Source organism: Falco peregrinus, chromosome 5, assembly GCF_023634155.1.
Source record: "Falco peregrinus isolate bFalPer1 chromosome 5, bFalPer1.pri, whole genome shotgun sequence".
NCBI lineage: Eukaryota > Metazoa > Chordata > Aves > Falconiformes > Falconidae > Falco > Falco peregrinus.
Genome location: NC_073725.1, coordinates 56314184 through 56330564, shown reverse-complemented (window position 1 = coordinate 56330564; position 16381 = coordinate 56314184). Strand labels below are relative to the sequence as shown.

Below are 16381 nucleotides of genomic sequence, written 5' to 3'. Positions count from 1 at the left end.
ACCTCTAAGTAGAATGGACTAGAAATATGCATGTCTTGTTTCACAAAGCTTTGCGCTTGTTTATTTTTTAAAGGTATTACTTAGTAAGCCAGTAAGATCTATATCGGCTTAACTAGCAACTAGGAATCAAATGCCCCTAAATTTAGGTGCATACAGTGAATACATCAAGATGCATGTGAATATCTACTGGAATTTTCCAAAGCAGCAGCTCATATTGATTACACCATTACTGATCTGATTTTGATAATTCCTATGTGTATTCCACTACCTCACATCACATCACTAAATAGCTTTGCAAACCTGACCTTAGTCCCTCTGTTTGACGTACTTCAAAAGAGTGCAGTAAGGTTAAAAGGAAGCACATATGTTGATGAGTTAAATCAGGGCACATCCTAAGAGGTACTTAAAATGAAAATTTCTCTTTGGTTGGCTTGTTTGCTGATCCTAAATAACTGTTCTCATAAACCTCTGTTAAATCGGTAAGGACATAATTTATTAATCTCCTATCAGTATTCCATTCTTGTCCTTGTGTCTCCCACTTCTTGAAAAATGAATACACTGTTTGGACAGCCATTTATAATCCTATATATTTGCTGCTACATAATGGCAGTTGACCAAAAGCATTAACAAACCTTCAAAATAGCTTCCAAGAGCCTCGGTCGTTTTAGACTTTTATGTTATTAAGACAGGTGGATTGAATAAATGGGGTAATTTTTACTTAGAAAACTATGAGTGATCTGGTAGGCTTTTTTTCTAATCAATTTATGAAGACAAACGGGCGTGAAAGAATATGCACCAGCACTAATAGGGAAGTAGCACAAACATCTACAAATTCAAATTAGTGCCAAATTTAAAAAGGAATTATTTAATTTTAGGTGATTTCAGGGGACTTCAGACAGCTAATCTAGAACTGTGTTCCATAAAGTCCCTGCTTAAAGTCCACTAACTCCAGATGACTGGAACTCATTAGATGCTTTTCTGTTCAGTCTGAAAACTTTCTGAATTACCTGTAGTGGCAGTTCTGTACATTCAAATCTGCCCTGAGAAGACACATCTCAAGACAGCTCCTCACCTGTCTGTAGTCCTGATGGGAGACAGAAACTGGACTGAATTGTACCTACAACCTTCAAGATTCCCTGATCCAGTATTTATTCCTAGAGAATATCCAACATGCACCCTCACAGGGTGGGTTTTTTTTACAAACCTCCATCATTGCTCTTTTCTTTGTAAAAGCCTGCAGGAAAAGAATATTTGAACATGCTGAAGCTGTGCCAAACTGGTGGAAGAAATCTATGGCTGTCAGGGCCAGAATGAGAACAACAGAGTGGAAGAATATCTTGTTAGCCTGATGGTAACTGGCCTTTTTGAGATGTCCATCTCCCTATGTATGCTTTTTTTTTTTAATTCCTTTTTCTCTCCAGAGTTTTCCTTCAGCTGTGGGGTTCCAAACCCTAAACTTGGGTTGTCATTACATCCCCATGGTCTTTTATTAGATGTAGGTTTTAGTTGTCTTCCAAGCGACCAGACAGCTGTGAATTTAGTGCCAGCTAGTCCAAGGAGTCACAGATCTGTTTTAAAAAAAATAATCTCTGTTTTATAAAGAAGTCGTCTTTAAATGAAAGTATTTTGTCTTGTCTGCTCCCTTTGAAATCTGTGCCATGCATTTGAAATGCTGACTGGTTAAATCCCTTCAGTTTCTCTAAGATTCTGCATGCACAAGTTCTTTTCAGCAAGTGGAAATTCAGAATTTCTCCAAGGTATGCTGCTTCTGTGTGCTACCAATTTATAGTGCTGAATTCGAGAGGAATTGTATTGGCTTCTCCCAACACGGGCAATTAAGGATGTGCAGATGTGGCTCAGGCACTTAAGATGGAGCAGGAACCTTGTGCATCGCTTTCACATAGAGAGCTGAGCGTAATCTCCTTGCCTCAAGACAAGAGTCCATCTGAGGTAGCTGACTGAAGTGTCAGTGGATACTATTGCAAGATGGTTACTTTTTTGATAGACCTGCAACAGCCTGCTTTGCCTTTCTAAAAAAAAAAAAACAATAACATATTTCCTTTTCTTACTGAAGACCCCCTTGAGAGATCATATTAATCAGGCAAACTGGTTGTTGTCATGGCATATCTGACTTGAGCATCAAATACCGGCAATTTACTTTTTTTTGAAGACATGGAATTGGGATCTCATCCTAATGCCTCTCAGATAAAGCTTCCAAAGACAGAATACTAATTAAGGCAAGAAAGACAGTATTCAGTGCAAATTTCCTATTTCAATGTATGGCCATACTAGGTATAGTGGTAGACCGGGACCCCAGTGTGGGGTGCAGCTGTACAAACACGTGTACATCTGCACCTTCTTTTACATAGGCTTTGCACTTACCTTTTCTAGCAGCAAACTTGTACAACCATTGATCCTGAGCACGCTCCTCTGTGGGTTTTTTTACTGCCTTTCATCACCCCCTGCACCAGTTGCAAAATCATAAAAAATCATATGGGAAAGACCTTCTTGGTCGTGTGGTTTATCTTTTTTGCCAATTTGGCAGGATTATGCCTCACAGCACATTTTCTAGTGCCTCATACAGGCTATTTATAAATGTCCTCAGCATTAGGACTTTCACCAATTTCCTTTGGAAACAGTCCTTCTCACACTACCAGGAAGTACTTGCTGATATTCAGCCGTGTTCTCGATTTCATTTAATTAGACCTAGGTGTGTATCAGGACTCTTGGTGGATAAAATCAGCTGTCTACTGACCACTGAGCAAACATTTATCCACCAGGTGTTGGAAGTACCCTCTGGAGCAGCTGGTCTCCCTGGCTTTGAAAATCCTCTCACCATGTGGCTCCAATTAACCTTGTACTGCTCCAGCCTGTCTCCTCGCTCTTCAGGTGTGTTGGTGCTTTCCATCTCTGCCAGTTTTGGTCCATTTCTTCTCTGCCTCTTTGACCTCACTTGCCTTCATCTCCTTTCTCGCTCAACCCTCCTGGTACTTCACTGTGTCCCTGCCTTTTCTATGTGCTTTTGGTTTCTTTCTTTGCTGCTCCCTCTGGCTCCATCTCTTCCCCTGAAGAGCCTTTTCTTCCAGCCTACTTTCTTTTTTTTCCCCAAATTTTTTATCCTGTAAAGCCACTTTTGCCTACTGTTCCCAGTACTTGAGTAGCAGTGTTTTCCCCACAAAAAGCCCTCATTCAACCACTTGTGGAAGACTGAATTATTCTTGCAGTGCCCATAAAACTGATTTTTCCAATGCTTCTTTTAGTCCAGCCTGGAAAGCTAGACAGTTTGTTTGTTTAGGGATTTGGGTTTCTTTGGGTTTTTTGGTTGTTGGGTTGTTTTTGTGTTTTGGGGGTTTTTTTGGTTTGTTTTTTTTTTATAATTTTAAGACCTGCAAGATATTTTTTTGAATAATCTGTGTGGTGCCAGAGGTGCCTCTTTGTGTCCCATGCTCACTCATTGTCCAGTGCTTACTAGCACAAATAATAACATAAGAAAGTGAACAGATCAGCATACTAATTCCACAGTATATAATACCCCTTAGTCTTCAGCATCCCCAGTGTCATGTATCCTTGCCACAGTGGTATGCTCCCCCCAGCACACACGTTAGATCAAAATAAATGATCAAGTGTATCCTCAGGGACTGCTGAATTGCTGCATTTGATAAAGGAAAGAGAATTTCTGTTCTGTCTTGGTTTGGTTGGGCTTTTAGGTGACACCAGACAGTACGTATATAGATGATATAAGCCAGGGGCCATTAGAGATTCACAAGTTGGACGCTTTTGTCTTGGCTAACAATAGTAATAGACATTAAAATAGTGTATCTTTGTTTCTGTAGTGCCTGCAGAGTTGCTATTATAATAAATCAGAGGGATTATATTAATAAAAACAGTCAATGTAAGAGCAAATATTCATTTGGTGTTTTCTGGAGTGATACAAAAATATAATCAGGAAATTCTAAAATCCCTTTAGAAGTTCATTGGAAAAGGAAAATATAATATTTTAAATAATAAAAAGTGTAACTTAACTATTGAAAAATTATTTTTTATTAAAATATATAACTGTCACCACATGAAAACTAGAAACATGTTTAGCTGACGAGTTCAAAGTCTAAGCAAACAAAAATTGCTTAGTCAGAACAGAAAACTGGAACATGAATAACAATGCTTGAGTTCCCTGAGAGAGAGAGAGAACTAATATTTTTTTTAAATATCCAAGAGAAATATTGCTGGATTGTTTTCTTTTCCAGTGTTATTCTGAGAAGCCTTTTCCAGAAAGAGATATTTTATGTATAGTTTTAAAGGCAGTAGGGCTTGGGTCTGACCTGCTTTTGATAGTGTTACATTAATAGTGCTGAAATGTGGGGATGCTGTTTATTTATACAATGTGGAAAAAAACAAGTGTCGTTTTTATCTGCATGCTTTAAAAATGTCAGTAAAACATACTTTGCTGCTGCAGGGAAAATATGTTAAGCTAACACACTTTATTTTGATGGAAACATCACTAGTTAGGAATCAAACCTCCTCGCAAAACTTTGGATACTGAATTAAATATACAACTACAAGACACTTGAGGACACTGTTTGTTTTGAAATGCCTTGATTTTTTATCTTGGGATCTCTTGGCAGGATTTAGGGAAATAATATAAGATATAAGATGTTTGTTTAAAGACAAGAATGTTACATTTATACATCTGAAATATTTTGCCTCTTTAAAGTGTATTATGTAATGCAAGTTGCTTTCTTCTGCTCAGATCTCACGATAGGCTGAAATGGTCTTTTGCTGTTATGAAACCCCAGTTACTGATACGGTGTTTGTTTCTTGCCATTTTACTATCATGTCTCAACAAGTCCTGCGTTTCTTTTTTTGGCTCTATCCTGTTTTCCATGCCTTGTTGGTGTGTGCACTGTATGACAGTGTCTGGTTGTATAACTGGGACATTGTAGGGGACTCTGGGCTCCAAGTCATGCACAGGTGAACAGCAAATGAACCATGGAATTGCAAGTGAATAGTACAGGACTTCCAGCACTGAGCTGTGACTCAGGAGCACTGGGTTGTGTCCCTCCGTGAGAGGCGGAGAGGACTACCATAATACATGCTTGTAGGGGACAAGCTACATCCTGAGATAACTTGTGTGCAGGCAGACTGAAGTGCTCTCCAGAGTCCCTAATGAAATCATCTGGCTCCCCTATGACTCAGAAAAACCCTTCTGCTTTCAATAACTGCATCAACAGACTGATTCTGGTGAATCTTATTGCAGGGGGTTATTCAAGATATTTCTGCCTCTAGCTGCCTGCTCAGCCCTTCTACACAAGGTCACTCTTGCTGTAGCAGGGCTACAGAAATAATGTGTCTTGCTGTTCCCAACTGGTGCAAACCATCTTCCTTCACCCACCATGATACCCGGAGCATGACGTGACTTTGCTTCTGCTGTCCCTGGTCTGTCATGGCGTAGAGAGCTGGAATCGGGAAGTCCTTTAAATAGCTGTAATTATTTATTTCAGGGCAAATGAATCACAGCCCAGAGCTGCATGATCAGGATTTTTTGGTGGGTGAGGACCATTTGGCTGGCTGTTTTTCACTGAGCTTTTAAAGTATTTGACTTCTAAAGTATTGCAATTTTATGTTCCCTTAATATATTTTTTCCATGAATTGTGTACACACATACATGCACGATATCTGTGTGCATGACTAGACAAACTCAATTATGTGAAAGCTTGATTCTTAAGAATTAAAACCATAAACTGAATGTATTTGGAATGGAAGTGGCTCTTTCAGTTTTGAACTGAGCTGTGAGGCAGAATGTTTTCTTTTTTCTGTACTTTGAGAATTTTTAATTCAGACATTTCATCTTTGGTGTTTTTTTCTGCCTCGTGGTTTCATCTTGCCTTTTTGTGGCTTTCTTTGATTATTCCTTTGTGTCCTAGTTTTCCTTAGAAATTAAAAATGTATTATTTCTTTTAATTTGATTCTCTTGTTCTTTTTTTTTTTTTGGTGCTAGTTGTCACCAATTCCAAATAGTCATAAAGTCACTCTTTATGCAGTTCAAGATGGAATTCAATTGAGCTAACTGTCCAGATTTTTGGTAGCATGTAGTCAGTTTGTGTCCAAAACATAGGTTACGGGGTGTCCAAGTAGCTTTTGGAAGTTTACGTCTGTTATGACGTATGTCGCTAGGACTTAGAAGCTAGACCTTTGCATTGTGTGCTCATGTTGTCTTTTAATTAAATGTCAGGATCTCAGTAGTGAAGATCAAAATGATTCCTTCTTTCAAGTTCCATCAGGAAGGAGGCAGAGCGTTTCTGTTTGTTTTCTCTCTTGATGAGATAAGGTTCCTTTTTCATCTAAATGTTAAGACTTTTCATCCCTGACTTTGAAGATACAAAAAAAAAGCAGTGGATGAAACTACTCAAATGTAAAGATATTTTGATCAGGCAGTTGTTGAATTTGTAAAGGGGGGGCATAGTTGCACTTTAGACTATCATATACATGATTTGCTGAGGTGGGGTTTTCTTTAAGACTGAAGTTACATATGTCAAAGGTGGTATTTTCTTAACAGCTAAAACTTTAAGAACCATGTTTAGAAACATCACAGCCCATCAAGTCCGCTTGCTAAAGTATAATCAAGTTTGTGATTCAGCAGCAAGTCTCCCAGCCGTAATGGGCAAACTGACTTGTGCTTTGTGTGTTTCCCACAGGAGGACACCCAGTAATCCCAATATCTCTGGCAAATTTAGAGATCAAAGAGGAGGATGATTTTGGGAAGGAGAGGAGGTGACAGCAACTCTGCCACTTTCCTTTAAACCTGAGCATCTGTTGCTATGGAAACCCCGGAGCTTGATGATGGGGCAACAGGAATTGTTCCCCTCCGTCCCGATGCCGCCGTGCTGGAAGCGCCGGACACCCGCTGCCAGCTCCCCCGGTGCCTACCCGAGCACATGCCCGATTTCTCCCCGGGGAGCGTTAATTCGCGGCCGCGGTTTTCCGGGTCCCCGCGCAAGGGCCACTCAAAGGCGGCGCAAGGGCCGCGGCGGCGGGGGTCGCCGGGCGTGCTCCCGGGCGCGCTCCCGCTTCGGGCCGGTCCGATCCCGGTCCCGACCCCGGCCCAACCCGGCCCGGCCGCCCCCGGCGCTGGGACCGGGGTTGTTTATCCCCGGCCGGTGCTGCCGGGAGCCACTTTGGGTGGATTTCCACTGAGGGGCGCTGAAGCACGTTTTAATGCAGCAAAAATGAATTAATACAAAAATAGTAAGAGACACAATTTACCGGATTCTTTTAAAAAGCGACAACAACAACCTCCCCAAACCCGCAATATTCCCCCACCCCCCACCCCCTCCTCCCACTCTCCCCAGCCATGGGAAAGTGGGGTAAGGAGGAGGACAGGGTGGAGGGGACGGGGACGGGGCACTTGCCCGCTGTGCCGCGGCCGGATGGGGCAGGGCAGCGCAGCGGAGGGGCTTCCCCGGCCGCCCCTCGCCCCTTCCCCGGGGCCGAGCCGCTCCGGACACACCGGCCTCCCCGCGCCCCTCCAGCTGCCGGTCCCGCCTCTCTCCTCCCCGCCTCGCCTTTCCTCTCCCCACCTCTTTTTCTCTCTCACGGCTGGCGATCAGGTGTCTGTTGCTCTTATTTTGGTTTTGGTGGGTTTTTTTCCAAGTTGTTTCCCCGGGAAAAAAAAAAAAAATAGGAAGAAGAAAAACAAGGTGCCGAAAAGGAGATGATTGTAGAAGAGCCCTCCCTCCCCAGAAGAGCAACGTGCTTTGAATGAGGCTTCCCAGCCTCTTCCACTCCGTCTCACACACTCTGTCACTCTGCCTCTCGCTTGTGCACACTGTTGGTATGCGACCTCGGAGGCGACTGCTCCGCCACCTCTGCCTGGGGAGCCGCTGACAGCCAGCCATTGAGCCAGCCCCCCTTCCATTTTTTTTTTTTTTCTCTCCTGCTTTTGCAAACACACGCACACCCCCAAAGCACATTTAATGCTGATCCACTCAGACGCCATTATCGGGGGTACGTCTTCGTGGAGTGTTTTGGTTCTTTTTTTTTCTTTCTTTTTTTTTTTTTTTTTTCCTTCCCAACACTGGATGGTGCAGCATTCCCGGGGCCTGTGGTGTTACGGCTCGATTGCGTTTTATTATTTATTTATCTATCTTCTCTCCTCTCCCCCTCTATTACTCCTCCGTCTCTGCTCTCTCGATCCCCCCCCCCCCCCCCCCCCCCCCCCCCCGCTTCTCTCCGGGTGCCGGTGCAGAGGACCGGGGAGCAGGATCCCTCGCTCTCCCTTCCCCTGATGTGGGACTGATCCTCGTCCGCGTGTAGCATGCTGTAGCCAAAAAAGAAGAAAGGAGGGGGAGAAAAAAAGGGAGAGGGAGAAGCGTCTCTCTTTCCCTCCCTCCCCCTCGTTTCCCGCGGATTGACTTCATGGCTTCACTGTACCAGCGGTTCAGCGGGAAGATCAACACCTCCCGCTCTTTCCCCGTTCCCCCCGAAGCGAGTCACCTCCTGGGCGCCCAGAGCACCGAGGAGGACGGCGCTGCCGGCAAGACCCCGCGTCCATTGCAACAGGAAAGCAGCCGGCCCCGCTTCCAGTACCAGCCGCGAAGTGACTGCGAGGAGGAGGATGTAAGCGCCGGTGGCGTTCGCGTTGGGCTGGGTCGGGTTTCGGGTGTGCCCCCTCTCCGCGCCCCCGTCCTGCCGGATGCCTCAGTGCCCCTCCAGGCTGGCGGAGATTTCTCGTGGTTTGTCCGCTCTTCCCAGCGGCTCTTTGCGCTCCTCTTCTTCGCCCGAAGTGCCGGGGATAGTACGGGACGGAGCCGAGCCGAGCCGGGGCTCGCTCGCCCCCGCGCTGCCCCCGCACCGCTCCCCGTTACCTGGCGGCTGGCGCGGCTCCCCGCTGCCGCGGAGCAGGGCTGGGGCGCGGGGGCAGCACGTTTGGAAACGGCAAGTGGAAGCTCCGGGCGTCTCCCTCCCAGCGAGGCGGCAGGGCTCCCCGCTCTCCGCCCCCCCCCCCCCCTTTTTTTTTTTTTTTATTGTTATTCCATGTTTCACCCGTTAACACACCCTGGGGCAGAAGTCTTCACCTTGTTCCTCCCTCCTGGCTTTCTTGTCAGCCTCCCCCCCAAGCTGGCAGCAGGGAAACTTTTTAACCCCTGAGCAGCCGTTTCTGCGTCTCCTTCCCTTCCCTGCCCGCCGCCCCGGGGTGAGCCCCGCGGGGAAGCGCAAACTTTGGCCGCGCACCTTGCGCTCCCGCAGTGCCTGCGAGAGCAGCGACTTCAAAGGGCGCATCTGCGTATTGTCTTAGTAACGAGTGACACCCCGGCCGCCGGCTCGCTGCCGCGCCTGATGGAGTTAAACTGGCTCGGGTCGATCGCGCCTAGTTCTCGCGGGGTGGGGGTGGGTGGGAAGAGTGGGTTCGGAAAGATTTGGAAAGCTGGGAGACTAAGGGCCGGCGGTAAATCAAACCAGGTGGCTCCCTATCGCCGGGTAGCGTTGGGTTTGCAGAGGGGTTTGAATGTGTTTTGCCTCTGTAGAAGCACGCACAAGAGGAAGCAAATGGCTGCTGTTGGGAATAACGTTTGCGTCTGTTAAAAATACTTCTTGCCCGGGTGGGACGCGGTAGCTTTGCGGCAGGGGTCGGCTCTGGCTCTGGGAGCCTTCCCAGGAAAGGCTTCCAGCCGGTCTGCCTCGCTCGGAGGAGAGAGTTGTCCTCGCAGGGAAACTTCCGCGGATTGTCGTCGAATTCCCTGTGCCTTTCCCCGTCCTTTCGTAAAGACTTCCGCAGCCCGTAGAAAAGAGAGGTTTTGCAGCACTGAGGCAAACCGACCTAAACCTCCCCGAGGTGACTGCCACACTCAGCCCCGGGGGCCAGCGGTGACAGGACCCTGAATTAACCCTTGCCCGTGACCCCCTCACCGATCTCGGCACTGTTGCTCCTTGGCCCTGGCCAACTGCGGGAGGGGACCTGTCCCTATGCCCGATCGCCACCCGCTCCCCTTCCCCGGCGTGCCGGGGGACACGGGCCCCTTCCCGGCGCCTTGCCGGGCTGTAGGTGTCGCTGCCAGCCAGCGCAGTGCCGCCGCCGCGGGCTCGGCCCCAGCCGCCTCGGGGCTTGGCTGTTGTCATTTCGCTTTCCTGGACTGGGGGACGACACATTTCTAGAGCCGCTTCTCTGATCACCACAACCGCTGAGCCCGGAAGCAAAGGACGCAATTTAGCATGTGCGAGTGATTTATGCTGACAGGCTCCAAAACAATATTAATAACATTAAACTGCTAAAAGGAGAGGTTTGGGTGTGGGGATGTGTGCTTGTGTTTGGGTGGTTGGGTTTTTTGGTTTTTTTTTTTTTGTTGTTGTTGTTCGTTTATTTGTGGGTTTTTTTCTCCCCTTAGGGTTTGTGTGTGGCTGGACAGCACTGTTGGGCAGTGCCATCTGTAGAGGGACGGGTGCCTGCAATGAAGTGTGAAAAGCGTGGCCAGAAACAGGGCTTTGGGGTGACTTCTGAACGCACGTGGGCACTTTGGGTGAATTATGTTTCAAGGAGGCAACGTGCCTGAGAAAGCGCAGTGGGGCGGCGCGGGCAGTTCCCAGGTGCCCCCGTCCAACAGAGGCGGCGCTGGGGGTCGCCGGTAGAGGGTCGGTCAGGTCGGAAGGATGAAGACGTGACGAAGCCAGTAGAAATGGCCGTTAAAGCGTGTGCTGCGGGAGGAAGGGTCCTGTCCACGGGGAGCGTGGAGGCGGAGGGCAGGCGGGGCTGCCCGCCGTGCTGAGCGGGCCGGAGCGAGGCCGGCGGAGCTGCCCACGGTGCTGAACCCGCTCGGGACCGGCGGAGCTGCCCACGGTGCTGAACCCGCTCGGGACCGGCGGAGCTGCCCGCCGTGCTGAACCCGCTCGGGACCGGCGCCGACCTGGTGGCAGCTTCTCTCGCCCTTGGCCGTGGAGAGATGGCTTTGTCTCCCGCCCCAGGACGAGGGAATGCAGACCTGAGCATGAAATCCCCGAGGAACAGAGAAAAGCGAGGCAGGCAGCAGGCAAGGGCTATGGGCGCAGTGCAAGGAGAGCAGAGAGCAGGCTGTTTGTGCAGGGTGCCAGGAGCATGTGCTGTAGCTTATCATGGGGCAAAGCTTAATGAGACGGTATTGAAAACCATTTTCGAAGGTGATTAGACTTTTATTTTCTTTTTTACACAAACACTTTAGCAGGGCTTTCATGTTGTCTTTCATTTTTCTTCGTTAATCTACTAGGAAAAGCTAGAGCTTAAACATCTAGAAACAAAGTTTTGTTGCTTGCCCACACCAAAACAAACCTGAGAATGAGATTGTTCTAACTTTGTCATGTGATTAATAACCGGGAGAGAACTGAGTTTTTTTCATAGGGCACTGGTGATGACTTTCCCTATTGAAATACACATGCTGCATTCAGTACTGTATTTCTAAGCACCAGTACAGACCTCAATGCAGTACAAAACAGAGGGAAAGACAGGATCTTGCCTTTGAAGGTCACAGTATTGTTAGTAAGCATTTTGTCCACTGGAAGTACTATTGGTGGAAAAATACAAGATGAAACCTATATGAAGCTAAATAGGAAGCAGTAACTTGGTAATAAACAACATTTTAAACAAAGACAGTCATAATTTAATATGACAACTACTCACTTCACTTTGCAGCCACCATTGAGGCAGACTTGGGAACATTGGTTTTGTAACATGTTAAGTGTAGCAAAGCAGAAGTAACAACAGTGTTGAAGTATTTTAACAAGTTTTTACTGTATTTCAAATTGTGGTAGGAATATGAGAAATACATAGAGTAGACCTAACTTGTGAGCAAAACTTGGGTTACATATTGCAAATTTTTCATGTTAATTATTAGTTTGTGGAGACAGTCATGTTATTTATGGGAGGAGTAATGAGGAAACTAGGTCCTGTATAAATGACCTCAGAAACCACTTCCCAGTTGTCTCTGTGGCAGTATTGATGCTGAAGTTAATTATTGCAATAGCTGTAAACAAGGGTTTGATGGCATTTTTGCTTTGTTATGGGATAATATTTTTGCTACATTCAATTAGATATGAGGGAATTATCTGTGAAGACTCTTAATAAAATCTAGTGTGGTGGTATAGCAGATTACAAAGAATTTTGGTAATTTGATTCTTCTTTTTAGATTAATGAGGTTAGCGCTTTCCGTATTGTACTGCAGAAGGGGTTTTCTCCTAGATGTTGACTTGAGAATTTTTTCCGGTAAAATAGAGCTTCTTCATCTTTTCCAAGCTTTTTCTTCTTTGGCATCACAGTGATTAATGAGTTTAATTTTTGCAGGCAACTGCCAGGAGGTGCTGAGTAAGATGTATTATGCTGATTGTGTATAACCCCGCTCCTTTTAATTACTGGGATGATAACAATGCATTAATCAGGTGCACAAGAAATTCAGCACTTTTCTGTAACACAGAATATGGATTTGCTTTATAAGACACTGACTATACAGTGATCATCACAGAAGTCCCTTTTAAGTTAGATTTTGTATGGTAAGTTATGTGTTAAAAATATTGAACCCTCCACTGAAACATCGTAAGACTTTTCTATATACACAGATGTACACTGCATTCTACAGATTTAGTACTTAGCCAAAGCTTCTATTGGCTTTAATAGGAGACTTAACCATATAAAAATGGCCAGACCCAAAGTACAAGAGCTTTCGTTACTGTGGATATTCTTTCCATAACTGAATTCTGAATATTACTTTCTCTCCTGCATTTACTTAAAACTACATATGGCCATATATTATACTTTACTAGTTTTGCAATTGATTATTCAGAATTATTTATATTTTGAGAGGTTTTTCATTCATATATATATAGTGATAATTTTTAAATGCCTCAGTAAAACTGTGTTTCCTGCTTGAATAAATTAAGGATTAAGTAAATCAAATATTATTTGTTAATAGATTGAGTCTGAGGAAGCGAGAACCAAAGCCATTAGTGTAAAAAAAATTGTAATTTAGGATGTCAGACTTGCTCTTGCATGTAATTGAAAGTGTTAATTTTCAGTTCATTATTTGTCTAATGAGAAGAGGTATTGCCTCCTAGAAATGTATGTCAAGGAGAGTGTTTCAGAAAGGTTGGGGCCTGAGCTGCAGACAACAGGCATTTCAGAAATGATGTGGTCTTTTCCCAAAGAGATGTGTGGTGTGATTGTATAGAAGGGTTTGTAGTTCTGACAGGAATCATAATGATACTGTAAGATAAGTAATCAGAAGTCTATCTACAGATCCAAACTGCTGTGCTTATTGACAGAAACTGCTGTTTGAGTCTCTAAGAATCTCCTCTTCTGCCTCTTCTTGGTGAGTTCTTGCATGCTGAACCCAGTTGTCCTACAGCCATGAAGCTGTAGTTAGCTGGGGGTAGTTCTTTCAGTGGAATTAGTTAGGCCCTACTGACATTCTGTAAGCTCACATTTTGCAATTAATAAAAAGTACAACTTGCTTCCTTCAAAATAAATAGTTACAAACGTTATAAAAATAATGGGGTTTATTTGCATGGAGGTCCATCATATATTTTGTGATTACTGAATAATGAACACTTTGCTCTGGGGGTGATATGTTTTTTATGCTTTGCTTTATAGCTATATTTAGAAGTAAGCCACCTTATGATATTTACTTCCAGTTTAAAATCAGCCTCTGATTCTGCAGTCTTTACTAGCCATGATGATGCATACACTAAAAAAAATCTGCCAGAGAGAATGTATTTTTAAGTATTCAGGAATAACCGTGTGAAGAGGCTGAATCATCTTCCTAATAGTAGTGAACTGAACAATAAGTTGCGGTAGCTCATGTAGACTACTCAGCTCAAGTTATTTCTCCTGAGCTAGAGCTAGTAGCTCAAGTGCAGAAAGAATACACTGAACCCAGGGGCAAAGGAGCTTGTGTTGGTTTCCAAGGGGCTTTCAGAGTCTTAGGGGCTGGGAAGAATACCTATGAGTGTGTGCTGCTCTCTATTCCTCTGTATATTTTTGTTTCAGAAAAGGCCAGAAAGAAGACAGTTCTTAGGGCGTCCATCACAGCTTTGCAAATTATCTTTGGGAGTCAGATTTTGTCCCTTGAAATAAAAACCTTTACATTAATTTGGGCTAACATATTTATTCTTGTGATGGTTCAGCAAAATCTCCCATTAAAATTCATTAACTGCAAGTTGATTTTACTGGGATTTTTGCCTGGTATGCTGGATGCTTCCCACCCGGCACATTGCCATGATGTACGAGTATTTTCATCCTGTGACCAAGGGGTGGCAGTGTGTCTTGATTACACTGTTCCTGTAGAGCACTTGGCATTTCATTGCTTTTATAGTAAAGTACCAACAAACCATTTATTTATGTACTCATACCTACGTGTGAGGGTTAGGTTCAATTCCTTATTGCTTTCTATAGATTTGATTGACCTAATGGCAGTTTTGTAACTCTCTTCTTCACCATCAGGGAGAAATATTTTGTTTTCAAAGCTCATAAAAAAAATGGTTCAACAACAGTTTTAAATGGTCCCGTATTCAAGCATGGGAGAAGGAGAGGAGAAACAAATCTTTTTTTTTCTGAGGGAATGTTTTTCTCTTTTCTCCCAAAGGAAAACAAAACCCTCCAGTCTTTTTCAAAAAAACAGGTGCATTGTGATACAGTGATCTGTGATACAGATTTTCAAACATACACACAGATAATTCAGGTTTGTAAATTCAGGCTTTTTGAAAAGATATTTGTGATCAAACCCCAAAATATGTATTATAATCTATTTCTTAATTAGGTGCATAAATACTCATTTTGGATCAGGTTCTTAGTCACTCATGCACCTTTGGTAAACGTTATCTGTATTCATTAAATTGCAGGTGTTTGGTAGAGTCTGTGCATTACCCTGCATGAAGAGATCTACGTGCCATGGTCTTTACTGCCGATATGTAACTAAAAATGAGAGCAAGACATGGGCATTGGGCACATGTATGTTTTGCAGCACATAGCAGTGTAGAAAGGAACAGAGGAAGAGTGTAGTGGTACAATGCAGTAAGGTGTTTTGAGGGGTGAATGGGCTGTGGGTTTTGTGTAGTGGAAACACGAGTACTTCACAACTTTTCCACCTGTAGAGTGTTTGGGAACCTTCATTTCCCACAATCAATGGGAGTTTTAGTTACTTCTCAGCTTTTAAGCACGTTAATTTAGAGATCTTTCATACTTTGCTTTGTTAAAGTAACACTTGAAAGTCATAAAGATTACAGCAAGGACTGACACAGTTTTTAAGCCTCAGGACACTTGTAATGTGGAGCCAGGGAGAGAAGAAGAGCAGGGTCTGATGCTCATCCACATTGTGAGAAGTAAGTTTAAGCAAAGCTAATGGAGTATGTGAGGTAATGTGTAGGTCATGTAAGGCTGATAGTGAGTCTCTGCTGATGAAATCTTACCAGACTTCCATTGAGCATATTTTGTAATTGCTTAGCACTGGTGTAGTGTAGATTATTTTCCTCTAAACAAGGTGCTTGTTGGTAGAGCTCTGCTGTTACATAGATTCTTCCATGAGCTGCTGTCTCTGTGCCTTCTGAAATGGCATTTAATGTTATTATCTTCACTTTGCAGGTGGAAAACCAGAGGCTGAGTTGACACACTGTCTCATAGTGCATCTCAGCTCTATGGCAGTGATGGTTTGCTGTGGCTCAGCTCTGTGAACTATTGCAGTTTCTGGTCCTGGGCCACCAGGGGCTTTAAGACTAAAAATTATTCCAGTTATCACCAAGGATATTCTTACAGGTGTAAAACTAATGGTGCAGTCCGACACATTTAAGTCATTGCTGTATCTAGCACTTGTTCTTGACAGTTTTCATGTGATGTTTCAAATGTCTGATGTTTTCCTTTAGCTGTTCGAGTGTTTAGAGTTTGCTTTGAGAGAAGAGAAATTTAAAGTATCCAAAAGGAAGGACAGGAGCATCTTAATACTTCCATTACATAATATTTCAGTGTGTGTGTTGGTTGGTTGGTTGGTTGGGGTTTTTTTCCCTGTGTTTGTCAATAGCATCTGCTCTAGCATTTCAAGTAGATTTCATTCTAGGCAGACCTCAAAAGCAAATGCAAATTTCTCCCGAGGCTTGCTATCTTGGACATACAGAGCTACATGAAATGGAAAAGCAGCAGTGGGAAATGCCTGGTAACCTCAGCTCTAGTCATACCATAGTGATTAATTCTAAAGTGTTTATGACAACAGTATGTATGTGTTCCTTATTTTCCATTAAAATGAGCTCCAACACTCTGTAAAAGAAAGTAGCTGTGGTATTTTGGTCAGAGGAGAAATGAAACCTATTGGAGACTGAGCAAATACAGATGTTACAGCAGTCTTCAAGTTGTAGATCTGAAGCCACCTGGTGAGCAGAGCCA

General features: G+C 44.3%; 1 protein-coding gene across 2 annotated transcripts in view; it reads left to right on the top strand.

The window, feature by feature from the left end:
- The window catches only part of DPP6 (dipeptidyl peptidase like 6), a 572063-nt gene that overhangs the window by 141112 nt on the left and 414570 nt on the right, over nucleotides 1-16381 (top strand). The window contains exon 1 of one of the 2 annotated variants that reach the window (XM_055805888.1): nucleotides 8228-8613. The exons of the other annotated variant lie outside the window; for it this stretch is intronic. Coding sequence (XP_055661863.1) covers nucleotides 8413-8613 — 201 coding nt within the window. The 5' untranslated portion in view covers nucleotides 8228-8412. Of the gene's footprint in view, nucleotides 1-8227; nucleotides 8614-16381 lie in introns of those variants that run through there. 2 annotated transcript variants of the gene reach the window in all.